At 37.4% G+C, this 27,044-nt stretch overlaps 1 protein-coding gene across 1 annotated transcript in view; it reads left to right on the forward strand.

Annotated features, from left to right (window-relative positions):
- The window catches only part of KIFAP3 (kinesin associated protein 3), a 210,846-nt gene that overhangs the window by 117,766 nt on the left and 66,036 nt on the right, over positions 1-27,044 (forward strand). The window contains exons 12-18 of the mRNA XM_027772485.1: positions 5,327-5,427; positions 15,658-15,766; positions 17,138-17,250; positions 18,523-18,688; positions 19,975-20,100; positions 20,719-20,777; positions 23,943-24,033. Of these exons, the coding sequence (XP_027628286.1) occupies positions 5,327-5,427; positions 15,658-15,766; positions 17,138-17,250; positions 18,523-18,688; positions 19,975-20,100; positions 20,719-20,777; positions 23,943-24,033 (765 nt within the window). The remainder of the gene's footprint in view (positions 1-5,326; positions 5,428-15,657; positions 15,767-17,137; positions 17,251-18,522; positions 18,689-19,974; positions 20,101-20,718; positions 20,778-23,942; positions 24,034-27,044) is intronic.

Here is a 27,044-nt window from a genome sequence, read left to right on the forward strand (position 1 = left end):
TTTTTCTTTTCTTTCAAAGAATTGTGTGGGAAAGATCAATTGTCCGCCACCTTGTGTCCTTAGAGCTTCTGTTTTCTTCATTCTTTTGGGTTTTCAGCCAACTTTGAGTATGCTGATCGTTTTCAGTAAAGATTATGGGAAATTGGGAGTTGGAAATGTTCAGAGTTTTCTTAAAAGAGGATCTCAGATCGAGAAGAATTACAACGGATTGGGAGAACTGTAAGGAGCTTCAACAATCAGCCTTGAGTGTGAAGAGAGGAGAAAGAACACAGACCAGAGCAGGAGGAGGATTGGTTTCAGGATTAACCGTCCTACTTTTTGAAACTGGGCACTTAGTTTTTCTGTGTAAAAGTAATATGTTCTTGTTATATCTGACACCTATTTCTTACATATGTTATTCACCTTCTTTGGAAATTATGACTTTAGGATTCTTCCCCATACTTTCCATTCTAACATGCTCCTTTTCCTGAGTCAACCTTGGAAAGCTTTGTATGAGGGGATTTCAAGTTCATAGAAAAGTGGAGAGAGAGGGAAAGTGAGAAAGCAAGCCACCAGATCGAGGACTCCAACCAAGGTCAGCTATGTAGGAGTTCAGTGACCTTAACCACCACGCCACCTGCTGGCCCCGATGCATAGTGTTTTTAAAAGAAATTTTTGGTATAGGGCACATGCACTCACTGGGAGAGAGACAGGAAGCAAGAAATCACCCCCCTGCGGGGGATGGCCATGCTGCAATTCTTTCTCCTCCTATTTCTTCTCAGGATTTTGGGCACACGCACATGCTCCCGGCATGAGTTTTAAGCCACCAAGCCCAGGACTCAAACCATGGTCTACTACATGGGAGTCCAGTGATGTAGTCATTATACCTTCTGCTGGTCCCAGCATAGTGTTTTATAATACACATATTCTGTGAAGTTTTTTAAGACCCCTGCATATAACATTAACTCTAGAAGTCCTTCCTTGTTAAGATTTTAATGTAATACATGTATCTTACACATGAGTCTGTGTGCTCTTTCCCCTGGTATGAATCCCTTACCTCCTCACATTGCTTATTAGAATCCTTTTATTGTCCCTAGTAGCAGACAGAATCACTGAGTTTTATTGTTTTTACTTTGATATTGAAGAAGACTCTTATATTGATTATTGATTTAACTTTGTTTCTTTTGCTATTTATTGGGTCATCAGAAAAGTCATGACCCATTTTTGCATAGAAAACCAGAAAAATATGACTTTTCTGATGACCCAATAGTATGTTGCATAACTAAGAATCCTGCTTCTCAAGGACCAGAAGATATCATAATGGTTCCATTGCTGAACTCCCACGTAATTGGCCACAGTTCAAGTCACAAACCCCTGGCATCTTAAATGGACCTGGCAGATTAATACTCACACTGGGCCCATGTGCATGTATGCCCAAAATCCCAAGAAAATGGAGAAAGGATTGCAGCGTGGCCATCCCCCTATGGGGGCTGATTTCTCGCTTTCTGTCTCTCTGGCAGGTACACCTGAGCTATAACAAAAAATCTCTCTCAAAAAAAAAAAGGGGGGGGACCAGCAGGTGGCGTGGTGGTTAAGGCACTGGATACTCCCACATAGCCAACCTCGGTTTGAGTTCCAGACCTGGTGGCTTGCTTTCTCACTTTCCCTCTCTCTCGCTTTCTGTGTCTCTCTCTGGCCAAATTAAAATAAATTAATGAATAAATAAAATTAAATTTAAAAAAAAGGAACCAGCAGTTAGCGTAATGGCTATGTCAGTGAACTCCAACGTAGTCGACCGTGGTTTGCGTTCCAGACCCGGTGGCTTAAAACTCAAGCCGGGCGCATGTGCGTATGTGCCCAAGATCCCGAGAGGAGATTGGAGGAGAAGGGACTGTGGCGTGACCATCCCCCCCAGGGGTGATTTCTCGCTTTCTGTCTCTCTCTCTGTCTGTCTGGCGAGTGCACGTGCCCTATGGCAAAAACATCTTAAAAAGAAAACAGTTTTATTTTATAAAAATGTTGGTGAGATTGAACCCTAACCTGTGTTTAAATCCCTGCTCAACTATGTATAAGACTGTATAGCAAGTATTTATTTTTCTCTGAGTTTAAGGTTTCTCATCTGAAACGTAAGGATGATAAGACCTATTGGACAGATTGTTTTTAAGATTCAGCATCTTGCAGTTGACTTAGTATGGCTCTTGGCATGTGGTAAATGCTTAAGTTAGTAGTAGTAGTAGTACTTATAATCAAATTATTTTATTAAATACATACCTTGGAGCTGCCCATGACCTGGTGGTCAAGGGAGCCAGATTCCCACATGACCAACCTGATGGTTTTGAACCTTGGCCCTGGCAGCTTGAAAAACATACTTGACACACGTGTGCATTCCCCAAATCCTGACTCAGAAATGGAAGAGGAGGGTTGTGATGTGACCGTGCCTCACTTCATGGTTCTTTTTCCCTCTCTCAGTCTCTCTGGTGAGCGTACATGCCCTCTGGTGAAAAATATGCATATACACCTATTTCGTCCTAGGTACTGTCCTTGGGGCTAAAGATGATGCAGTGAATAAAGTCTTCACTTTCCTGGAGCTTATATGTTAGATAAAATACATGAGGTGTTCAGGAAGTACAAAGTAGAGTTGGGAATTAGAGGGTCACCTGATTTTTTTTAATGTACTTTTTTGGTAATTATTTTACTTAACTTTACTTATTTATTTATTTTAATTTGACTAGAAAGGGACAGAAAAGAGAAAGAAAATGAGAAAGTGAGAAAGCAAGCCTCCAAGTCTGGGACTTGAAATGTGGTCTGCCTTGTGGGAGTCGAGCACCCTTAACCACCATGCTATCTTTGCCCCTTTTTATGTACTTTTAAAAGACCCCTCCTGAAACTCCTTAAAACAATCCTGTCTCACATCCGAAACCTTTGTTCAACTAGCAATTTCTATTTTTGACTAAATGTGCTTTTTTCTTCCATTTTCATCTTTGAATATTGAAAACAGAAGCAGTCAGAAGATGTTTGTTGAACAGCTCCCATGTTCTGTGTTGTGGGAGAATACCAAAGTTTTTATCCTCTAAAGAATTTCTAATCACGGGACCACCAGTTAGCGTAATGGCTGTCGCTGAACTCCCATGCAGTCAACCGTGGTTCGAGTCCCGGAACCAGTGGCTTAAACTCAGGCTGGGTGCGTGTGCGTGCATGCCCAAGATCCCGAGAGGAGAATGGAGGAGAAGTGATTGCGGCGTGGCCATCCCCCCCCACCCACCAGGGAGTGATTTCTCGCTTTCTGTCTCTCTGTCTCTCTGGCAAGTGCACGTGCCCTATAGCAAAAAAACTCTCAAAAAAGAGAATTTCCAATCACCATAGGAAAATATCATGCCTTCTTACATGTGAAAAAAACACCAGTATGATTGTAAGCCAGTACTTTGCAGAACATGAAGTGTTTTTGTAATTTTATATATTATGGTCACATAAGATAAAGGTGCTGAATGTATCGTCTATGTTAAAATGTATTTAAAACCTCAGGCCAGCAGGTGGTGTGGTGATTAGGATACTGGATCCTTGGGCCTGGGAGAGGGCTGGTTTCTCGCTTTCCTCTGTCTGTCTTTATCCAGAAAGTGTACATACCCTATGGCAAAAACTAAAAAAAAATTAAAAATCTGTTTGGTGTTAGGTCACTGGAAAGGTCGTGACATGCTTTTCTATGTTTTTCTATGCAAAAATGCATCATGACTTTCTCAGCAACCAGATACATTAATTACCAACTGAATCCATTCAAACGCTTAATTTTCTTTTAACTCCAAATATTTTCAAAGATTTCTCATAGACCAGAACTTTCTAAAAAGATACTATATTTTAGTTAAAACTTTTAACTAAACAGTCTTTCTAGCTTTGTTTTGTCACTGACTTTGATATCATAAATAGGTCCCTTTTTGGGGGAGAGGTTTTTGCTATAGGACATGTGCACTTAGACAGAAATCACCCCCCAGGGGGTATGGCCACACCGCAGTCCCTTCTCCTCCATTCTCCTCTCAGGATCTAGGGCATGCATGCACACATGCCCGGCATGAGTTTAAGCCACTGGGTCCAGGACTCAAACTGTGGTCAACTACAGGGGAGTTCAGCGACATAGCCATTATGCCAACTGCTAGTCCCAGTAGGTCCTTAAAATATAGCCTGTCTGGTAGTAAGTGGGTAGTGTGGTGGTTAAGGCGTTGGAGTCCCACATGGTTGACCATGATTTGAGTCCTGGAACTGGCAGCTTGCCTTCTCACTCCCCCTACCCCTGTCTCTTTCTGGCTAGTACATACCTATAGCAAATTAAAAAGTAATAGTAATAAAATTTAATTTAATATAATCCTTTAAAAATGGCCCATCTGAAAGCAGGTAGAATGATGAAATGAAAGATTAATGTCCAGTTTTATTTTCAGATCTGCAAATGTCATTAACTGCCCCCCCACCCCACCCCACCTCCCGCCAATTTCAAGGTTTACCCCCCCCCCCCTCCCGCCAATTTCAAGGTTTATAGAACCAGAATTATCTTATCTCAGAAGTTCTGGGTCATTCCTCAAGGTACAACCTTTAGAATTTTATACTCAAATACTATTCTGCTTCTTTCATTATTTGGATACTTTTTTCAGGTTCTGATTCATAGGAATCAAATACACCTTTTCATTGAGTGTTTTCTTATGTATCATCAGTGTCAGTGAACTGAATTAGTCACATATTTTGATAAAACAATAAAGGTGGGAAGACCAAGGACCTATTCTACTTTATACTGGGTTACTGAAAATGATTAATTCTTAGTGTTGTAGTTAATTTTGTGGGACCAGCAGATGGTGTAATGGTTGCATCACTGGACTCCCATGTAGTCGACTGCAGTTTGAATCCCAGACTTGGAGGCTTAAAACTCACACTGGGCATGTGTCCAAAATTTTGAGAGGAGAATGGAAGAAAAGGGATTGAGGCATGGCCATCCCCCCACCCCGGGAAGGGGGATGTTTCTGTCTCCTGTCTCTCTCTGTTTCTCCAGCAAGCACATATGCTCTATAGCAGACATCCCTCTTAAAAAAAAAAAAAAAAAAAAAAAAAAAGAGTTTTTGTTAATTTTTTTTTTCAAAACTGTACTTTACAGATAGACACACTGTCTTAGAAATTAAGTGATGTTTTCCAGATAACTTGAGTGTTCTCCAAACTTTGGATTTGGCATAAGGAACTCATGTAAGGATTTTATTCAGTAGTTAATAAATTTTAGTGCTTAATTTGATGTGTTATACCAAAAAATATAGTTAGGTAGATATAGATATATCTAGATATAGATCTCATCGTGTCCATAATATTTTATTCCTAGGCAATGAAAACTACAAACAAATTGCAATGTGTGTTCTTTATCACATAAGCATGGATGACCGCTTTAAATCAATGTTTGCATACACTGACTGTATACCACAGGTAAGTGCTTTAAGTGTTTTAAGAAGGACATTTAAGAAGCAATTTTTTTTTCACTCTCTCAACTTATCAGGTCTCTTTTTCCTTTAAATTCTTCCTCTCATTAATAATAAATTCAGAAAATATAGAACTATATAAAAATGAAAATAACTCTGTTATCTCAAAGTCAGAGATAACTGTTTAACAGTTGGTACACTTTCTTCTACATACTTGAAAAATAATTTATTGTGATTATATAGTATACAGAGGTTTTTACATAGTCCTTTATTTAAATAATATTCTTCAAGATTTATTTCTAATTTCATAATATTCTATTGCGTGCATATACCCTAATTTAAATATTGTTAAATTGTATGTTTGGATCTTTGTTCAGTTTATCCACGTGAAAACATATGTACACAAACATACAGAAGCAAGTAAAAATCATGTAGACTAAACATCATAGTCATAGATGCATCCACATCTCTGAATTGCCTTTAGTTTTAATTCGTGGGATATTAGTTCATCAGAAAAGTCATAGTGTATTTTCTATGTTTTTCTATGCAAAATAGAACAATAAGTCAAGAGTTAAGAACACCTGTATCTTTGGCACATTTTAGCCAGATTAGAAAGTATAAGTTTATATTTTCTTTTTTTTTGGAGAGGTTTTTGCTATAGGGTGCATGTGCTCACCAGAAGGACAGAGAAAGACAGAGAGACAAGAAAGCGAGAAATCACCCTCCGGGGGGATGGCCACACCGCAGTCCCTTACACCTCCATTCTCCTCTCGGGATCTTGGGCACACACGCACACATGCCCAGCGTGTTTAAACCACCGGGTCCAGGACTTGAACCGCGGTTGACTTCATGGGAGTCCAGCAACATAGCCATTACGGTAACTGCTAGTCTCATAAGTTTATATTTTCAACTAGCATTTTACTTTTAGCAACACTAGATACATAATTATTTCTCTAAGAATGTGGTGTTTCACTATTTCTATTGGCATTTCCGTGAATATTGGTGAGGTTTAATATTCTTTGATATGTTTATTATCCATATTCTCTTATAAATCATCCACTCATGTTCCTTGCCAACTTTTCTATTGCCATGTTAATGTCTTTTATAAAAGATATTGGGACCAGAAGTTAGCCTAATGGCTATGTCACTGGACTCTCATGTAGTCAACCACGGTTCGAGTCCTGGACCCAGTGGCTTAAACTCAGGCTGGGTGCATGTGCATGTGTTCTCAAGATCCCAAGAGGAGAATGGAAGAGAAGGGATTACAGCATGCCCATCCCCCCTTGGGGGTGATTTCTCATTTTCTGTCTCTCTGTCTCTCTGTCCTGGTGAGTGCACGCACCCTATAGCAAAAACCTCTCCAAAAAAAAGAAATTAACATTATTATTATTGATAAATAAGATTTATGTCTATAATTAACTATTTTAACTCTTTTTAAAATTTTATTTATTCATTCATTTTATTTTAATTTGACAGAGAGAGAGAGAGAGAAAGCAAGCCACCAGGCCCAGGACTTGAACCATGATCAGCCATGTGGGAGTGTCCAGCACCTTAACCACCACACCACCTGCTGCTCCCTAACTATTTTAACTCTGTCTTATTGCAAATATTTCTCAAGTTTGGTACTTGCCTGTTAATTCTGTTGATGGTTAATATTTTAAATGCTTTGCATTATTTGATGGGAAAATGCTTTATTAAAATTCTTTTGATTTTTATAGCACTATTCTCAAGAAAGATTTTTGCTATGACTGTTACTTGATATATTTCATATGTTAGGTCTATTTGTCTTGAAGGAGCTTACTAATTTTTTTTAACATGGACTTTGTAAGAGGGTAAAGAGTCTATACATGCATGATTTTACTTTTAAGGAATTTACATTCATAGAGTCACTCTTGGGCCATTAATCTTCATTAATCTCCACAATTTGAACAACGGGTGAGAGAAATGGAGTAGACTGATTTTTTAATGTTGCATTACTGTTTACAAAATACTAAAGTAGAAAAGGCAAAATTGTAGGGTACAAAATATACAGTAAAAAAATTACACTTTTAAAATCTCTTTTGAAAAGTACAACTAAGGAACCAGCAGTAAATGTAATGGCTGTGTCACTGGACTCCCATGTAGTAGACCACAGTTTGATTCCCGGACCCGGTGGCTTTAACTCATGCCATGCATTTGTGAGTGCCCGCCCAAGATCCTGAGAGGAGAATGGAGGAGAAGGGATTGGAGCGTGGCCATCTCTCTGGGGGGTGATTTCTCGCTTTCTGTCTCTCTGTTTCTCTCAGTCTCTTTGGCGAGTGCACGTGCCCTATAGCAAAAACCTCTCCAAAAAAAAAAGTTAAAAAAAAGAAAAGTACAAATAAGTTATATTTATTAAATTCCTCCTAAGACTTATACTAGACAATTTCTTGTTAGCCTAATATAAGTTCTTAAGTGTTTATTACTTGAGGGCCAACTTGGCATGGTTCACCAGCTAAGACTACTTTATCCCACATTGGCTAACTCCATGATTCGAGTCTTGGACCTGACAGCATGAAAAACCCATTGGATGCGTATGCATGCATGCCCAAGATCTGAAAAGGAAAATGGGGGAGAAGGGATTGTGGTTTGGCCATTTCCCTTAGTGGTTGTTTTCTCACTCCTCCCACTCCCCAGTGCTCTCTCCAGTGAGCACATATGCTATATAGGGAATTTTTAAAACAATATATATTTCCTTGAAAAATAATTGATATACAGTAAAAATAGGCCATAATTTCTCTTTGTATTAATTCTAATCTAATATTTTCTATTTATTCCAAATTAGTGGGCCAGTATAAAATTGCATTTTTTTAAAAAACTCTTAAATATTCTTTTTCCCTTTATTCATGATAGAACATGTGTATACATATGTAACAGAGAGATAAGAGGGTAAAAGCATTCCCCAACAGGGCCTGGCCATCCTTCAATTCTTCTTTTTTATTTTTTATTTTTTTGTTTTGGAGAGGTTTTTGTTATAGGGCACATGTGCTTGCCAGAAAGACAGAGAGAGACAGGCAGAAATCGAGAAATCAGCCCCCAGGGGAGATGGCCACGCCACAATCCCTTCTGCTCCATTCTCCTCTTGGGATCTTGAGCATGCATGCACATGTACCCAGCGTGAGTTTAAGCCACCGGTTCCGGGACTTGAACCACGGTTGACTACATGATAGTCCAGCGACATAGCCATTACACCAACTGCTGGTCCCCTCAATTCTTCTTCCTCTAATTCTTCATCCCATCAGGATCCTGGAGACATGCGTGCACACCCTGCATATTGTTGCTGGGGCCAGTTTCTGAACCCTTGGCCTTATGGGTTCCAGCTTCCTTTGCACAGTGCTCAACCTCTATGCCATAGCTGTGATCATAAAATTGAATTTCATGGGACCAGTAGATGGCGAAATTGTTACATTGCTGGACTCCCACATATTCTACTGTGGTTCAAGTACCAGACTCGGCAGCTTAAAATTCATGCCAGGCATGTGTGCATATATGCCCCAAATCCTGAGAGCAGACTGGAGGAGAATTGATTGCAGCATAGCCATCCCCCTGGGAGGTGATTTCTCGCTTTCTCTCTGTCTCTCCAGCAAGCACACACACCCTATAGCAAAAATTTCTCTATATAAAAAAATTGAATTTCATTAGAACAGAATTTTAGTCTATTCTGGAATTTTAACACTTTGTCTACATTCTAGTAAAAATATAAACTCTCAAGAATTATTTCCTAATCTTTTATATTATGGGATAAACTAATTATACTTACCTATAGGAAATAGATACTCCTCTAAGACTATACAGCACATCTTCTCTATTAAGACAGGGCTTCTTTTTTACAAAATTACTGATTTAATTTTATTTATTATTATTATTATTTTATTTGACCAGAGAGAGAAAGTGAGAAAGTAAGCCTCCTGGTCTAGGACTCAAACCAAGGCTGGCCATGTGGGAGTTCAATGCCTTAACCACCAAGCAGTCTGCCAGCCCAAAGACAGGACTTCTTATAGAGTCAGAAATGCTAGGCTGTGGCCAGTGTGGAACATAGTCACACTCTTTGTCAAACAAGTTTTCAATAAAAGTGTAGCTTTGTCAAGGGGAGATTACAGGTGGTTTACTACAGTTTCTCTCCACATGTTCCAAAGTTTTTTGCTTTATAGTTTCAAAGGGTGTTCCTTCTCCAGTCCCATTTAGTGTCAGAACTTCATTGACCACAGGATATGAATTGGAAAACAGCCAAAAGGGATAATATTCTCACTGAGATTATTTTTATCCAGATTTAGATCTTAAAGAGGATCACATTAAATAAAAGAAGTATAAGGAGGTCTTCAAAAAGTTCATGGAAAATATGTATTATGAAAAAATTATGTATATATTTCCTTTTTTTTTTTTGCACCAAAATCAGCTCATACTTTAATTCCATTTTTCTACAGACTTTTTTTGAAGTGCCCTAAATGCAAATCAAGAAGGGGCAGAAAATTCAACTTGTGTTGAGTTTTGAATTTGGAGTCATCCTATTCCTTTAGAATATATACTTTCAACATAAAATGTCATTTTAAATGAAGGACTCAGAAGTAAGCCTGCTACTTTTGAGACATTGTTATTATTGTAGTTTAAAACTTTGTAGAAAGTTCTCATACCTTGTCAAGAACAATATTCATATATGCTTTCTTGCCAGTTTTCTAACATCAAAAATGTCTGCAATGGAGTTTCAGAACATTTATGATCAGTATATTGTGAACAAAATTTTCCAGAACTCATTCAGTGGTCAAGGTTTTGGGTTTTTTATTTTTTTTTCTCCTTTTTGAAATGTTAACTCCTATGGAAATAGGGAGGTTTTGTTACAAATTATATTGTAAATACACTGAAATTTTTGATATATGGCTGTATTTTGAGAAAGCCAAATGATAATCTAGAATAAGTGCCATCCAGCCTAAAACTTGTACTTCACAGTGCCTAATTTTGATGTATTTAGAAAAAAAAGTTGACATGGTTTTATTATTGCTACCCAGTGCCAGCTTCACTGTAACACAAAGAATCGTGGAAAGAAAATTAAAAATTACATGAGGACCAGCTCAGTGGCACAGTGGAAGCCCATTGCTAGATGATGCTGGGCCCATATGGAGGATTGTGGGTTTGGTTTCCTGTACGTGGGCCGGTCCATGCCAGGCATGTGTAATAATTCTGGCTGGGAATGCTGGGAAGGCTGAGTGGGGTGGGGAATGGGATATAGCATGAAATCCTATGGCGGTATCTCTCTTTTTTTTTCATGAAATAAATAAGTTTTAAAGAAAATAAAAAATGAAGCTTCTAAGTTTCCTTCAGGAATTAAAAAGATGCTCTATTTGGAGCTATTAGCTACTCAAAATACAGTCTTTCTATAATGCCAGGAAGGCTTCAAACTCATTTGTGGTGGCAACTGATTAACCTGCTTAGTCAAGAAAGCTTATGTACAAAATTGGATGTTTCAAAGTGAATGTAATATTCTGTTCTCTTGGAAACTATTCACAGTAATTTGTGTTTAGTAAAGACTTTCCAAGTATTGCTGGGGTGGGGAATGGGATATAGCATGAAATCCTATGGCGGTATCTCTCTTTTTTTTCATGAAATAAATAAGTTTTAAAGAAAAATAAAAAATGAAGCTTCTAAGTTTCCTTCAGGAATTAAAAAGATGCTCTATTTGGAGCTATTAGCTACTCAAAATACAGTCTTTCTATAATGCCAGGAAGGCTTCAAACTCATTTGTGGTGGCAACTGATTAACCTGCTTAGTCAAGAAAGCTTATGTACAAAATTGGATGTTTCAAAGTGAATGTAATATTCTGTTCTCTTGGAAACTATTCACAGTAATTTGTGTTTAGTAAAGACTTTCCAAGTATTGCACATGAATTTGTCAAAGAGAAGCTTATAATCACTTTAAAGGTAGGAAAACAATGGCTTGGTAGCAGTTCATAGTTGTTTCAGTGATCAAAAAGAATGTAGAATATAGTTATATTTTAATTATATTAGGTAATATTTTTATAAACTTTAAATCACTGTACAAAGAAAGGTATTCTTAGTAAAATAGCTGGTCCTTCTCATCACACTGGATCCATTCAGTCCAGTTAAACTTCTGCCTTTCTTCTGTGTATTTTATATGATAAACCTATGGGTACATTAGAGTTCACTTTTAGAACATATTTAACTTTCAGAGTAGGTCATTATATGTACAACTTGCCTCATAATCTCTCCTGACACTATATTGCTTCGCTTCCTTTGTACTTTATTGTCTAAAATTATCCAGCACATTCTAATTTTCTTCCCCTGTTATGACACTGTTTTGCAGCATTTTGGGGCCAGGTCAAGTCTTTATTCATGATCTTAATGGTCTCAGTGGGTGGATTGTTCCAAGTAAGCATACTTGGGGATAACCAGGAGTTAATGGTTGTATTCTAATAATAGTTAAAAGTACACATTAACAGTTCATTGTTATTTAGACCTCTGAGATGTATGTTTTGTTTAAATAGGTGCAAATGCCATCCAGATGCTTATAAAATAATTTATTGGTAATAGAATGGCCAATCAAAGTACATGGTTAGGTAGTGATGTCATGGCGTTATTTAATATTTTACCCTAGAACAGTGCTCAAGAATCTTCATAGTGATCCACATGTTTTCCGCCACAGTTGTCTTATATGGCCTTTCTTTGATCTGCATGCTTCTTTTTAGCTGAATGCTGGTAAACGTCCTTTCTGACAGCCCCCTTTGCTCTTGCCTGCCATTATCTGCTGAAGTTCAGAAACCAGAGCATCACTTCAAACAGGAGAGTTAGGGAGTAGCCAGTCAGAAGAGATTCCTGAGGCATACAAAGTTCTGGCATAATCATTCAAAGATGTTTGGGTAGGGGGGTGGGGTGGTAGAGGTATATATGAATACAGAGAGCTGTGGGGGTTGGCCTCTGGTCACTGGTAAATAAGTGAAGTCAGGTGCCAGAGAGTCTAGACACAGTGATTCCAGTCATGGGTCTTTGGTATCTGATACTCAGTATGGGACTTGTCTGATTGAACACTGTTGCCTCTTCATTGCACCAACTGAAGCCCTTTTAGGACTTTCCTGGTAAATTAGGAAAAGATGACAACGAACATAGTTAAAACAGAACAAATCTAGTTTTAATATTTCCTAAGTGTCAGCAATTACACCTACTTTTGAAGTGCCATGGGTAGCAATCATATTAAAAATGTAAGGTTGTACAGAGATTGAACTAAACTCTTTTTTAATTTGAATAACTTGAGATGTTTCTCTTCCGTATTATGAAAAACTAATTCTGTATCACAATACATTCCATTCATATTTAGTCCTAATTTCTCTTGATTTGGAGGTAGCAGTTTGATAGATTTTCAAACCATGCATTATTTTTTAAAAACCTGGCTCCCGATTATTTATTTCTAAACATGATTTAACATGGGGTTATTTTTTTTAAAAAAATCCTCACCTCTAAACAAATCATCTAAACCTAATTTTTAAGTTCACTTTTTATACTAGAAAATTTAATTTTTGTTAACAATAAATAAATTTTGCTTTCTTAAAGCATTACTTCAATGTAACAGATCTTCATTATTATAAAAAAAGTTTTTAATATCAGTAAAAGTTTGTGTGCCAACCACCATGGATTTTGTATTACAGTATGGAAAATGTACCGTTGAGCCATCAGAAAAGTCATGACACGTTTTTGCATAGAACAACTTACAAAAAAATGTCTTGACTTTTCTACGACCTATTAATTTCATTAGAAGATTGCTACTACATTTTTAGTAATTTGTAATTTAATTTTTATTGGCAGATAACAGGTGAAATCTAGTAAATATGTATCCATATGTATCCATATGTATCCATATATATACATATATATATAATTAAACCATACACACACACACACACACATATGTATGTAAACTTATTTTGGCTATAGAATATCTTCTGTATATTATTAAGTGTCAATGATTCTTTACCCAGAGATTCGAGTGGTGGCAACATTTGTGGTTAACAGACAGCCCGATGGAAAACAACATGAGGCGTGCTAGCCATGTGTTTGCATGTGTTTTGCAGTTTATCAGTCCATTTGTGAGAATTATAATTCTAACAACTAGAGTGGTTATTATGTTTTTAATTTGGGCTTCCAGTTGTTCATTGCTACCATATAGAAATTTGATTGATTTCTGTATGTTGACTGTGCATTGTTTTTGAACTCAGACATCATCTGGAAGTAACAGAGTGTAATCAAAACAAGATTTAACCAGAAGGGGTCAAAAACAAATAAATATTTATTATTCACCCACTATTTATAAGGTACTATACTGAGTTCATGAAAGCATGTTGTTCTAGAAAGATATTGCCTTGAGATCAAACATAGAAAATTTTTAGATTGTAAATTTTAGGAGTAACTTGCGTATATTGTTAGCAATTTGGACTGAAAAATATCTATAATATGCACTAAGTTAATTTACCTATTAATAATAGAAGACTAGCTTCTCCAAACTATCATAAAGTTTGTTCATTTCTCCTTTATTATAGCAGTTGCCTCTCAGGATGGTGAATAGACTACAGCTAAATGGCATAGATAGCCCACCTTTTCCTTCTTACCTTTTTGTCTGCAGGTTTTCAGACCTTACTTCCCTTTCTCTGATCCCTAGAGTTCTTTTCTAGTTTTATGATGATGCCCAAATAATTGGATCTAGCCTGCAGCTTCAGTTGTCAGTCATATGTGACCTGGATTTGGACATTTCTTCTAAACTCAGACTTGTATTTATAAATTCTAAATGATTATGTGCACTACTCTTGTCACATAGGCAGCTTAAACTCAACGTTTCTCTAAAACCAGAATCACGATCTTCCCTTTAAAGTTTCACCTACTCCACCTCTCCTTTGTGGTAGATGTTAACACTACCATCCACACCATTGCTCAATGCAGAAACCTGGGAGTCATCTTTGACTCCTCCTTTCCCTAGTCTTAACAGTTAGTTAAATTCCATTTGAGGATTGGCCCCATGGCCCAGTGGTTAAGGGAGTCAGATCCCATATGGCTGACTAGGGTTTGAATCCTGTTCCCTGTAGCTTAAAAAACATGCCAGGTACATGCACATGCATTCCCAAAATCCCAAACAGAGGGAGAAATGGAGGAGAAGGGATTCTGGTGTGACCGTACCCCATAGGGAGGTGCTTTCACCCTCACTCTCTCTTTTGCTGTCTCTCAAGCATATGTGCCTTCTAGCATGAAAAGAAATCCCATTTGTGTTATGTTTACTAAATATTATTTAATGAAGTCTTTTGTCTCTAGGAAGACTCTTTTATCTCCGCTAGGATCCTGCCTAGTCCTGGAGCCATCCTCTCACCTGGACTTTTCCTATAGCCTTCTACTAATAGATAGTTGCTCTGTTTCATCGGTTTTCCACACTGACCAGATCTTTTTGAGACATGAATCTTATCCTGATACTTTCCTTTAGAAGTCTTTAATGGCAACCTGTTGTCCTTAAGATGAAGCCCAAATTCCTTAACATGTACTTCAGGGCCTGGCTGACCTGGCCTTTACCTTTCCATCTCTCAACACTGCTTTCCTTATTCCAACCACACTCTTCCTTTTACTTCTTCAAGTCCTGTCTGCATTGTGACCTTTGCACAAGCTTTTTTTTTTTTTTTTTTTTTGCTTGAAATACTTTGGTTTTAAACAATATTTTTAATTCTGTAAGTGCACAGGTTTTGTCTAAGTTTCCCATATATTCTCCACTAGGAAATTTACATTTAATGCTCAGCATATAGTAATTCATTAACTACTTTTACATTCAGTTATTGAACAGTGAAAGTGTGCCAGTTTTATGTGTTAAAATGTAAATCGTGGGTCAGCTGGTGGCATGGTGGTTAAAGCGGCCGGATTCCTCATGGCTGGCTGAATGGTTCAAGTTCTGAAACACTGCTTGGAAAATTCACTGTGTATGTGTGTTTGTGCACCCCCAAAATCCCAAAAGGAGAGAGAAATGGAGGAGAAAAGATTGTAGCATGACCACTTCCCGTGGAGGTGCTGTCTCACTTTTCCTCTCTCTACCCCTTTCTCCAGTGAGCACGTGCCACCCTCTTATAAATTTTTTGAATGTAACTTATATTGAATGTACAGTCTGAGATAATACATTATGATAAAGTATTAATATTGTTCCTGGATTTTTGTTTTTGAGTAAAATATGCCCTGTGCTTTTTTGCTAGTTAATGAAGATGCTCTTTGAATGCTCCGATGAACGAATTGACTTGGAACTCATTTCTTTCTGCATTAACCTTGCTGCTAACAAGAGGAATGTGCAGCTTATCTGTGAAGGTCAGTGACTTTGAGCTGCACAGGGAGCCTCTTGAGTATATGCTAATTGGCATATGATGGAAAATAGATAATAAAGAATAGAGATGATAGTGGATCTGTAAGTCCTAATTTTAAATAGTTGCTTCATTTTTAACTGTAATTCTTAAAGGTCAGGTAGAATAGTCTTACATCATGAGTGTAGACAAACTTCAGTAACATTTTTAGGAATCATGGTCATGTAGCCTTAATTAAAAATAGATTTTTAAAGCATTTCCTAGGTGAAACACAACTTTTAATTTGCAGAGCAGTTTATTACAATGTAAGGTAGTAAAGTACAAATGTATTTTGTATATACATTATGATGATTTAGTCTGCTCAGTAGGTTTTTTTATTTAAAAAGTAAATGCATACTCATTTTAAGAGGTACAAATGAGCAAATAGGAAAAAAACTTAAATCCTTACTATCTAGAGATAATCATAGGTATAATTTTGGTGTAATGCTGCTGCTTATTTTTAAATAAAAATGTGGCTCTTATCTCTATATATTATGACATGTTCTTTTAAAATTAATACTGTTGGGGGCTGGCAGGTGGCATGGTTGTTGAGGCGCTAGACTCCCACATGGCTGACCACAGTTCAAGTCCTAGACTTGGCAGCTTGCTTTCTCATTCTCCCTTTTTCTCTCTCTCTATCTCTCTCTCTCTCTGATCACATTAAAGTAGAATAATAATGATAATAAAATGAAATAATTCTTTAAAAATTAATATCTTGAATATGTCATTTAATTTTAAGGCATAAATTATTAATAGCTAAAAAATAGTTAACTAAAGAAATCTGCCATAGTTTATTCTACTATTTGGGACATTTACTTTGTTGCCACTTCTCTGTAACAGACAATACTGCAGTAATTATTCTTTCTCCAAATTTTAAGAAAATTTTTCCATGTAAATATTCTTAGGATAAATTTCTAGAAGTACAATTTTTCTGGGTCAAAAGTATTATTTTTTAGACTTATGGTACATATGCCAGACATAGAAGAATACGTAATGCATGATTTTATTTATATAAGAAGTTCTAGAACAAGCAAAACAATCTATACTTGAAAAAGAGGAAGAAAGTAAAAATGAGGAAGAAAGAAAAATGCTTGTATTTAAGAATAGGAATGAGGAGGAAGGGCACAAGGGTACTTTATGGAATGAGTGGAAAGTTTCTACATGTTGAGATGGTTATGGGTTACATGGGTGTATGCATTTATTTTAAATCAATTAAATTTTATATTTAAGATTTATTCATTTTACTGGATGTAATTTTTGTGAGAACTAACTGAACAAAAATTACCAAGCTTAAGTTAACCATAATTTTATTGGAGGAATATTCTGTTTTTTGTTTCAGGAAATGGGTTGAAGATGCTCATGAAGAGGGCTCTGAAGTTCAAGGATCCACTGCTGATGAAAATGATTAGAAACATTTCCCAGCATGATGGACCAACTAAAAATTTGTTTATTGTAAGTATAAGTTTTGGCTTCCTACTTATTAAATAGACTATTAAAGTTTAAATTGCTACATTGCTTTCTGTTCTTGTCAGTTATTAATTCATAACCCAAATTGGCTCTTGTTATGAATGTTTTTGTAAATTTAGCTCTGAGAAATCTCAGCCTACCTTTTTTTTTGTTTTGTTTTCATCTTGTTTATGAGTGCGTACACTTGCCAGAAAGAGAGGAGAAAGCATTCCCCATGGGGAATGTTCACAGTGCAATACCTTCTCCCCATTTTTCCATCCTGCCAGGATTTAGGGCACAAATGCTTATGCACCCAACATGTTTTTTTTTTGAGAGGTTTTTGCTACAGGGCATGTGCGCTTGCCAGAAAGACAGAGACAGAAAGCAAGAAGTTACCCCCCCAGGGGAGATAGCCACGCCACAATCCCTTCTCCTCCATTCTCCTCTCGGGATCTGGGGCACACACACACATGCGCCTGGCATGAGTCTAAGCCACCAGGTCAGGGACTCAAACAGTGGTCAACTGCATGGGAGTCCAGCAACATAGCCATTATGCCAACTGCTGATCCCACCCAACATGGTTCTTAAGCTCCCTGGTCTGGAATCAAACGACGTGGCCGGCCATGTGGGATCTGATCTCTTTAACTTCCAGGCCACAGAGCCAGTCCTCAACCTGCAGTTTAATGTTTTTGTTTTGTGATCCATGCCCCTAATTTTTCTACCTTCCCTGCAGTATTTAACAAATTGGCCTGAAACAAATTCACCATAGGCTGCCTTAGCAATTTAGTACAGGATTATGAAAACAAAAAAATCACATTTGTTAGGTATGTTGTCTTACTATGAATTAAACTATTAGATTGGTTCTCCTCATAAATACTATTTTAGAGGTTGGTAGGTAGCGTGATGGTTGGGAGCTCTGGACTCCCACATGTCTACTGCAGTTCGAGTCCCAGATCCAGGGGCTTGCTTTCTCACTTTTTCCCTCTCTCTGTCTACCTCTGTCCCTCAAATTAAAAATGAATGAATGAGGGACCAGGCAGTGACATGGTGGTTAAGGGTGCTGGACTCCTACATGGCGGACCACGGTTTGAGTCCCAGACCTGGCGGCTTGCTTTCTCACTTTACATCCCGCCTCTAGTCAAATTAAAATAAATAAATAAAATTAAATGACCTTTTTAAAAAAAATGAATAAATAAAGTTAAATAAAAAAATAATTCCTTAAAAATTAAAATAAATAAATACTACTTTAAATTTGTATTAAAAATCTGTTTTATTCAGGATTATGTTGGGGACCTTGCCGCCCAGATCTCTAATGATGAAGAGGAGGAGTTTGTGATTGAATGCTTGGGAACTCTCGCGAATTTGACCATTCCAGACTTAGACTGGGAATTGGTTCTTAAGGAGTACAAATTGGTTCCGTACCTCAAGGATAAATTAAAACCAGGTCTGTGCTAAGCATTTTATTTTTGCATATCACTAAGTTATTTTTTATAAAAATGTGGATAGAGCTGCTCAAACAGTACTCTGTGACTATCTTTGTACTGGCAAATGTTTTCTTCCTACAGCTCTGTTCTTCCAGAATGGCAGTCACTGATCTTCTCTTATGTGTGTGTTCTCCTCTCTTCTAACAGCATATTTTCTTAATATTACTTTCCCTCCCCTAGCCTACCTTTCTTCTTGTTTTTTGTTTTTCAATATTACCTTTTTAAAATTCCCAAATATTATTCCCTCTACACATGTACACATGCGTTAATATTTAAATAAGTCTTTTATTGTTTGTGTCTATATCATCATTTAGTTTCATTTTCAAAGATTTATTTCCACTTCTCTATTATTGCCTGCCACCATCATGATTTGTTCTCAGTGAACTTAGAAATTTGGAAAAAGATGGGTCAACTGATGGCTAGGGTTACGGTGCTGGACTCCCACATCTCTGACCATGGTTCAAGGCCCAGACCCAGTGGTTTGTAACTCATACCTAGCACGTGTCTATGCATGACCAAAATTCCAGGAGGAGAATAGAGAAAGGATTTTAGTGTGGTCATCCTCTGTAGGAGGTTAATAATCTTGAGTTATGATGCTAAAGGAGCTATGATGAATTTGTTTAAGGCCACTTTAATTCTCACTGTCTCTCTGTCTGTCTAGCAAATGCACACACTGTATGGCAAAAACCTAAAAAAGAAAGAAAGAAAGAAAGAAAGAAAGAAAGAAAGAAAGAAAGAAAGAAAGAAAGAAAGAAAGAAAATTGGAAAAAGGACAAATATATCAACATGTCAGGGATCATAGAAACTGATTTAATAGCTTTCAGTACCTTTTTCTATGGTTTTAAATTTTGATAATACAGATGGATTTGGATCAGGACATCTCTCTCTCTCTTTAAAATTAGATTGCAGAAAATTAAAAATAAATAAATAAATAGCTCCCAGAGGGCAGTTGCACTCACTAAAGAGTGAGAGAGAACTAGAGAGAGAGAAAGGGACAGCACCCATCAGAGGAGCACGGTTATACTACAGTCCTTTCTCCTGCAGTTTTCCACCCCATCAGAACATGGGGTGTGCATGCACACACACATGCCCAGTGTGCTTTTCAGACTGCCAGGGCCAAGGTTCACACTGCAGTCAGCCAAAGGCGATCCAAATTTCTAAGCACAGCACTTAGCTATTGCACCACAGGGCTAGCCCTAGATCATAACGGTCTCAGTGAAAACTTTCTGTGGTTTGACTTTACTAGGTGCTGCAGAAGATGACCTTGTTTTAGAAGTGGTTATAATGATTGGAACAGTGTCGATGGATGACTCTTGTGCTGCATTGCTCGCCAAATCCGGGATAATCCCTGCACTCATTGAATTACTAAATGGTAACTTATTTTAATTCCTATTAATTTAAATTTTTACTATAAAATGCAGAATCTGCAATCATGAAATAGTTTTTACCTTGTTATATTAATCATCTTGTGGAAATTTAAATTATATAATTTTTTTAAATGATTTAAATATATCACTGACTGGGATTAGACAGAGTCACATCAAAGAGATTTAGGTTGCGAAGTTAAGAATTTTTCCATAAAGAAATTCAGAACTGATTTTACTAGTTCTCCTCTCACCAGCCTTGAACAACTAACACTCTATTATTTCTTCTTTCTGTTGAACTTTGTGTTGTTTTGAGTTGAATCTCCTTTCTGTATAGCCCTGCTCTTTTCTTTCTTTCTTTCTTCCTTCCTTCCTTCCTTCCTTCCTTTCTTTTTTCATAATAGAGATTGGGGAAGAGCGAGAGCAGCGACTTCACAGAGCTTGGGCGCTCTGTGACCCCTTCCGCCTCTCACACTTTCAAACCAGCGGGGCTAGGGACACAGACTGCAGTTAGCACACTGCCGACTGCACCACAGAGGCTGAGCCCAACTTTGCTTTTTACATCTCTAATCCTAAGTAGGAAAATTCTTGTGGAAGCTGATTCTGAATATCATATTCCCTTCTAGATCCAGAGGATATTGTCTCAGCGCTTTCTGTGATGATGAAAATGTTCTGTGTCTATGAAGTCCAAAAAATGTAAAACCTGAACTGTGGCTGTCAGTACTGAGAACCTGAATTTTTCAAATTAATTTAATTAGCTTGTAGTGGCTTACAATTACAGTATTCCACAGCACAGACACACAGTCTCCCCTTTACTGTTGTGAACCTTGACCTGATTCTTCGTATTACATGCAAAATACTTCAGAATTAAAGTTACTGTATTACGGCCAGCTTCTCTAGAATAGTATACACTGAAAGTAGATGATACTATAAAAATTTTAAATGCTAGGACCAGCAGATGGCATAATGGTTACATGCTGGATTCCCACATAGTTGATCGCAGTTCAAGTCACGCACCTGACCCCTTAAAACTCACACTCGGTGCATGTGTGTGTGTGTGTGTGTGTGTGTGTGTGTCTAAGATCCCAAGAGGAGAATGGAGGAGAAGGGATTGTGGAATGGCCATCTCCCCTGGGGGTGATTTCTCACTTTCTGTCTCCCTGTCTTTCTTTCTTTCTTTCTTTCTTTCTTTCTTTCTTTCTTTTTTTGTGAGGTTTTTGCTATAGGGCGCGTGCACTGGCCAGACAGACAGAGAGAGACAGAGAGACAGAAAGTGAGAAATCACCCCCAGGGGGGATGGTCACGCCACAATCCCTCCTCCTCCATTCTCCTCTTGGGATCTTGGGCACACACGCACACACACTCGGCATGAATTCTAAGCCACCGGGTCCGGGACGCGAACCGCGGTTGACTTCGTGGGAATCCAGCGACATAGCCATTATACTAACTGCTGGTTCCCTGTCTCCCTGTCTTTCTCTGTCTTTTTGGTGAGCACACGCATCCTATAGCAAACATCTCTTTAAAAAGATAAAAAGTTAGGAACCAGCAGTTAGCATAATGGCTATATCGCTGAACTCCCACATAGTCAACCACGGTTCCCATCCCTGACCCAGTGGCTTAAAACTCACACCGGGTGCATGTGTGTGCGTGCCCAACATCCCAAGAGGAGAATGGAGGAGAAGGGATTGCGGCGTGACCATCCCCCCCTGGGGGGTGATTTCTCTCTTTCTGTCTTTATGTCTCTGTCTGTCTGGCAAGCGCACGCGCCCTATAGCGAAAACCTCTCAAAAAAAAAAAAAAGATAAAAAGTTTAAAATACTAATATGAGATTGTAAAGGATATACCATCTCAGTCCTTCTTATACCAGATATATGACAGAACTTCAAAAGGTCATGGAAAAGGAGAATTAAAGTACAAGTTTATTTCATTTCATTTTATTTTATTTTATTTCTTTTTGTGGGGAAAGGTTTTTTGCTATAATCAAATTTAGAAAATTTGATTTGTAAGTTATTATAACAGGTCATCTAAAGCTAATACCCTATATTTTAGTTATTATTTTTTTTCAAAATTGTGGGATGTATATTTACTTTGGTATACTCTTCTCACAGCCAGAAGTTTTCATATTAGAAATAATTAAGAGAGAGAGTAGGTAGTTAGAAGAGAAAGTGCAGATAATGGAGTTTACAGAGTAGGAATGAAGACTTCATGGCAAATGGGAGAAAGTTGAAGCAAAGTGACCTGTGTCCTAGAATGGCTATCCCGCAGTGATTATTGTTAAAAGAGCTGAGCTATGGGGCCATCAGGTGGCATGGTGGTTAAGGAGCTGCATCTCACCTTGCCGCCTCTGCAGTTTGAGTCCTGGACACAGCAGCTTGAAAATCACACTGGGCATGTGTGTGTGTACATGCCCAAAATTCCTAGAGGAGAATGGAGAAGAGTTTGTGATGTGGCCATCCACTTGGGGTGATTTTTCACTTTCCTTCTCTCTCTCCAGCGAACACACATGCCCTATGGCCAAAAAAAATCTAAAAGGAAAAGAAAGAAAGCTGAGCTATGTGTTTTACTCAAGAGTTTTTACTCTGTTTTGGTGTTCTCTGACATGAGATTATCACAGGCAGAGGCTATATAATCGTCTTTTCAAAGAAATATGTATATTTTCAGGCTTAAAATCCTTGGGGTTAAGTGAGGGGAAACGGTGTACCATGAGAGTAATTAATAGTGAGAACTCAACCCAAATAGTTTAGGAGAGTAATACTTTGGCAAGGTAATGAGGGAGCTCATTTGGGACATACTAGACTTTAAAGGGCATATAATTTATTTCATAAATCTAGTTGGACATTCTGATGACTTGGAAACCTGTTTTTAACATGTCATTGAACTGTTGCCAGGAGTTGATAACAAACTATACTACTAATAAATTGAAGTTTGTAGCCAATACCTAAAATTAGATTTCTGTCAGTAATTTTATTTTTGCCATTGCATATTAATCAATGTACATAACTATTCTGTTAAAATAGTCTTTGTATGATATTAAACTTTTATTAATTAGCCTTTTTTACTATGTAACATGGATTTTACTAATTAGATTTAAACTAAAATACCAAGAATTTTATGATGGTATGCAATTTAATTTTGTGAACATCACTCAACAAAAGAAAATACTTCTTTTATAGTGATCCAGTTTCTACCGAAAAACTTAAAGAATTTAGAAGGGTTTTTTTTTTAAATAATTGGTTTTCTCCTGTGAAATCAATATAGATGAAATAGAACCAGATCTATTTCACACATTATAATTATTTGAAAAATTTTTATGATGAACAAAAAGAAAGTGGTGTTACCATTTCATGTTAGGAACATAGAAGTTAATTTAATAAATCTCTCCATGTCTGTTGACAAAGTATAGAGGAGATTACAGAAAGCCACTGTTAATACCTTCTTAAATGAGTCATGCCCCTCAGTTCCTCCAAATCTCTCTATGAACTATCTCAGTTCCTCCAAATCTCTCTATGAACTATCTCAAGTAGTTCAATTTAACCTCAGAGCTGATAAAATTTCTGTTTCTCAAAATCTTCACTGTTTTGAATTTCAAAGTATTTTAACCTGTTTGGTTTAATTAAAACCACATTTCTTAAAACTTTTGAAAAAAATATTATGAAAGTTTCTCGATGTAATTTATAATAAATACCTAAAATGATGACATATAACTCATATGTTATAAATAATTTAAATTAGTTTTCCTTTACTTGTCTCCTTGTCACTTTATTTTTCTAATTCTGTTGCTCCCTTCAGTGTTTCTCAATCTGGTGTATAAACATAGTAGTCTTTTATTTGAAGTTTTGTTTTATTTCAGCAAGATGATGAATTTGTGTGTCAGATCATTTATGTCTTCTACCAGATGGTTTTCCACCAAGCCACAAGAGACGTCATAATCAAGGAAACACGTATCCTTTCAGTGTTTAAAATAGCTAATGACATTTCACATATTCAGGAAGGATGAATTTTTGTATTTTTTATAAATACTGAAACCGTATAGCAACACCAAGCTTTGAAATAAATTTAAAGACAACCTATTTCCCATGGATGCTTTAGACCCCAGATCAGTGTGTGGGTAGAATATAATGAGAACAATTGTATTAACTTGTCAGGTATAGTTATAGTTCCTGGAAACTTAAAAACTTCCTTCTCTGCTAACATAATGTAAGTATCAGTGGTCTCTAGGACTGCCCTTGGTCCCCTTCTAACCTTACCTCAGTTACTGTACATGGTAAGCACATCTGTCCCCACAATTTAAGCCGTACTCTGAGTAAGTATTACCTTCAACACCTCTTTCTTGAGTGGGGACATTTGATGCCAGCTGCTGCTTTGGATGTCTTTCACCTACATAAAAGAGCATACATAGCATGGTGTAGCTTAAAGAGTGTTGTAACCCAGTAGCCAGAGTTTTACATTACCTTTTACCACTTCCTAGCTACAGGGCCTTGGGAAAGTTACTTAACCTCCTTAGCACACAATCTCACGTCTACAAATGGCTGTAAGATGTTAAAAGCTCTCTTACCTTATAGTATTGTTATAAGTATTAATAGATTTAAAGTGCCCAACAACAGAGGTACTCAGCAAATGGTAGTTCAGTATTGTATCCAAAAAGAGCCTCGATGTTGCCAACACTGTCCCCTAAAAAACAAAATTACTGCCTTCTCTGTTCACTGGATAACAACTATATCTTCCACATAATCCCTTAAGCTGAAAATTTTGGTATCTATTTATGTTACTATGTATATATATTAATCATTAATTTATTCTGCACACATTTATTCTGCACATAAGCTCTGACTGTCTAAACAAATACTGGTTTAAATGCTCGAGTTATAAGAAAATCAGTCCTTGTTCTCAAGAAGTTTAAAGTCTAAGTGGAGAGACAGGTAAATAAGAAACATAAATTGTAATCTGGTATGCTCAGTGTCATGAAGCCATATGGACAGGACACACAAGACCCAACAGGATATATAATCGAGCCTAGAGATGTCATGAAAGATTGGCTGTAGAGGTCATATTTAAGCTGAATCTGTCTTTGTTTTTTAATTGTGGTGATGTATTTTTCAAAAATCTCCTTTTAAACTCCACTCCATAAAATCCTTCATTACCCATGAGAATAGTCCAAATTCTTTTGCTTAGTATATATAGTTCTTTATAACCTGGCCTTAACCTATTAATTTTTCCAAAGTGTTGTAGTGACCTAACAATTATATAATATCAACCATTGCAGTAAAGAAAAAATTAACACAAATTCATGTAGATTCTTTTTAATTTCCCTTGAGTATTTCTAAGATTTTCCTAAGAATTTATATTTTCTCCTAAAAAAAAAACCCATGTGAAGTATGTATAGAGCATGTTGTTTGTTTATCCATTAAATGAAAACTTACTGAACATCTATTATGTTCTCATATCTAGGGGTTCTGTGGTAAATAAGATAGACAAAAAACCCTGTTTTATTTTATTTAACTTTATTTATTTTAATTTGATCAGAGAGGAGGGGAAAGAGAGAGGAAGAGAGGGAGGAAGAGAGGGAGGGAAAGTGAGAAAGTAAGCCACCAGGTCCAGGACTGGAACTGTGGGAGTTTAGTACCTTTAACCACCACACCACCTGCCAGCCCCAATACCATATATTTTTGACTGTCCTAAATTGTTTATTAGGTATGAAGTTTACCAACATTTCTTAGATTAGCAGTAATGGTGGAGCTGGAGAGTATTGCGCTACCTCCAAGCTGCACAGTGAGAACCACCAGTGGTGTAGTGGAACTTGTGGCCCTTCCAAGGCCTCAGCTCTTGAGGCCTGTGGATGTCAGCCCACGCTTCTCCCTGTGCTTGCAGACTGGTTTGGTAAGCCACTTGTGTCAGGGTTTCTTCTAATAGCTTTATAGAAAGGATCAATGAGGAAAGAATTTGTGTGGAATCTTCACCCACCCAGTAAGAACTGAGGACTCTACGAGCCCCACAGTCGCCTCCAGCTTGCTCCTCTGCAACAGACTGAAGGCTTCGAGCAAACTTGAGCTGATTTACAAAGTGATGGACAGACAGGCTTGCCATTGGTTGCACTCTTGGGGACTGGGCATTTGTGGCCTTCACACACACATGAATCCTGTATAGGACATAACCATGCTTCTCCTTGTATCCCAGTCTGAGGGCTTTATCTGGTGGGTAGGGCAGGGTGCCCCATGCAGCACTGGGTGCTGGTAGGACTGCCAGCAGCAGACTGTAAGAAGAAAGCACAACACAATGGACTGCTGCTTCCACCACCGTAATGGCCCCTGAATGTACTTGTAGGCACCCATCTTGGCTTAACTGATGGCTGCCACCAGACGGAAAGGCCATATTGTTGTCATCGTTTTTTTTTTTTCTTTTTTTTTTTTAAAGAGAGATTTCTGCTATAGGATGCATGTACTCACCAGAGAGACAGAGACAGAGAGATAGAAAGAGAGAAATCACCCCCCAGGGGAGATGGCCACACTGCAGTCCCTTCTCCTCCATTCTTCTCTTGGGATTTTGGGCATGTACGCACACAAGCCTGGGTCTAAGTTTTTTTTGTTTTTTTTTTTTTTTGAAAGTTGGATATTTATTTTAATCTAAGAACTTCAAATTCTAAATAGCTTTGAGATGCCCACAAATATACTTAAGATTGCAAAGAGGAACTTGTAGCTTGAAACTCTTAATATATCTATTTGACAGATATAACAAAGTAATTTTTAAAATAAATCTTCCCTAATGGCCATACATTTGATATGATTTTATTTGACCTTTTGTCCTACTAATAAATTAGCTTAATACATTTTTCAAAGTGTCTTCCTGGAATGTGTTTCTTCAAAAACTAAGTATTATTGGAGAAGAAGGAAGGTTTCTGCAGTCGAATAGGATTTCAAACATGCTCAGTTAAAGGTGTTTCTTCCCTATAGGACTT

Source organism: Tupaia chinensis, unplaced genomic scaffold (assembly GCF_000334495.1).
Source record: "Tupaia chinensis unplaced genomic scaffold, TupChi_1.0 Scaffold000278_1, whole genome shotgun sequence".
Classification (NCBI taxonomy): Eukaryota; Metazoa; Chordata; class Mammalia; order Scandentia; family Tupaiidae; genus Tupaia; species Tupaia belangeri.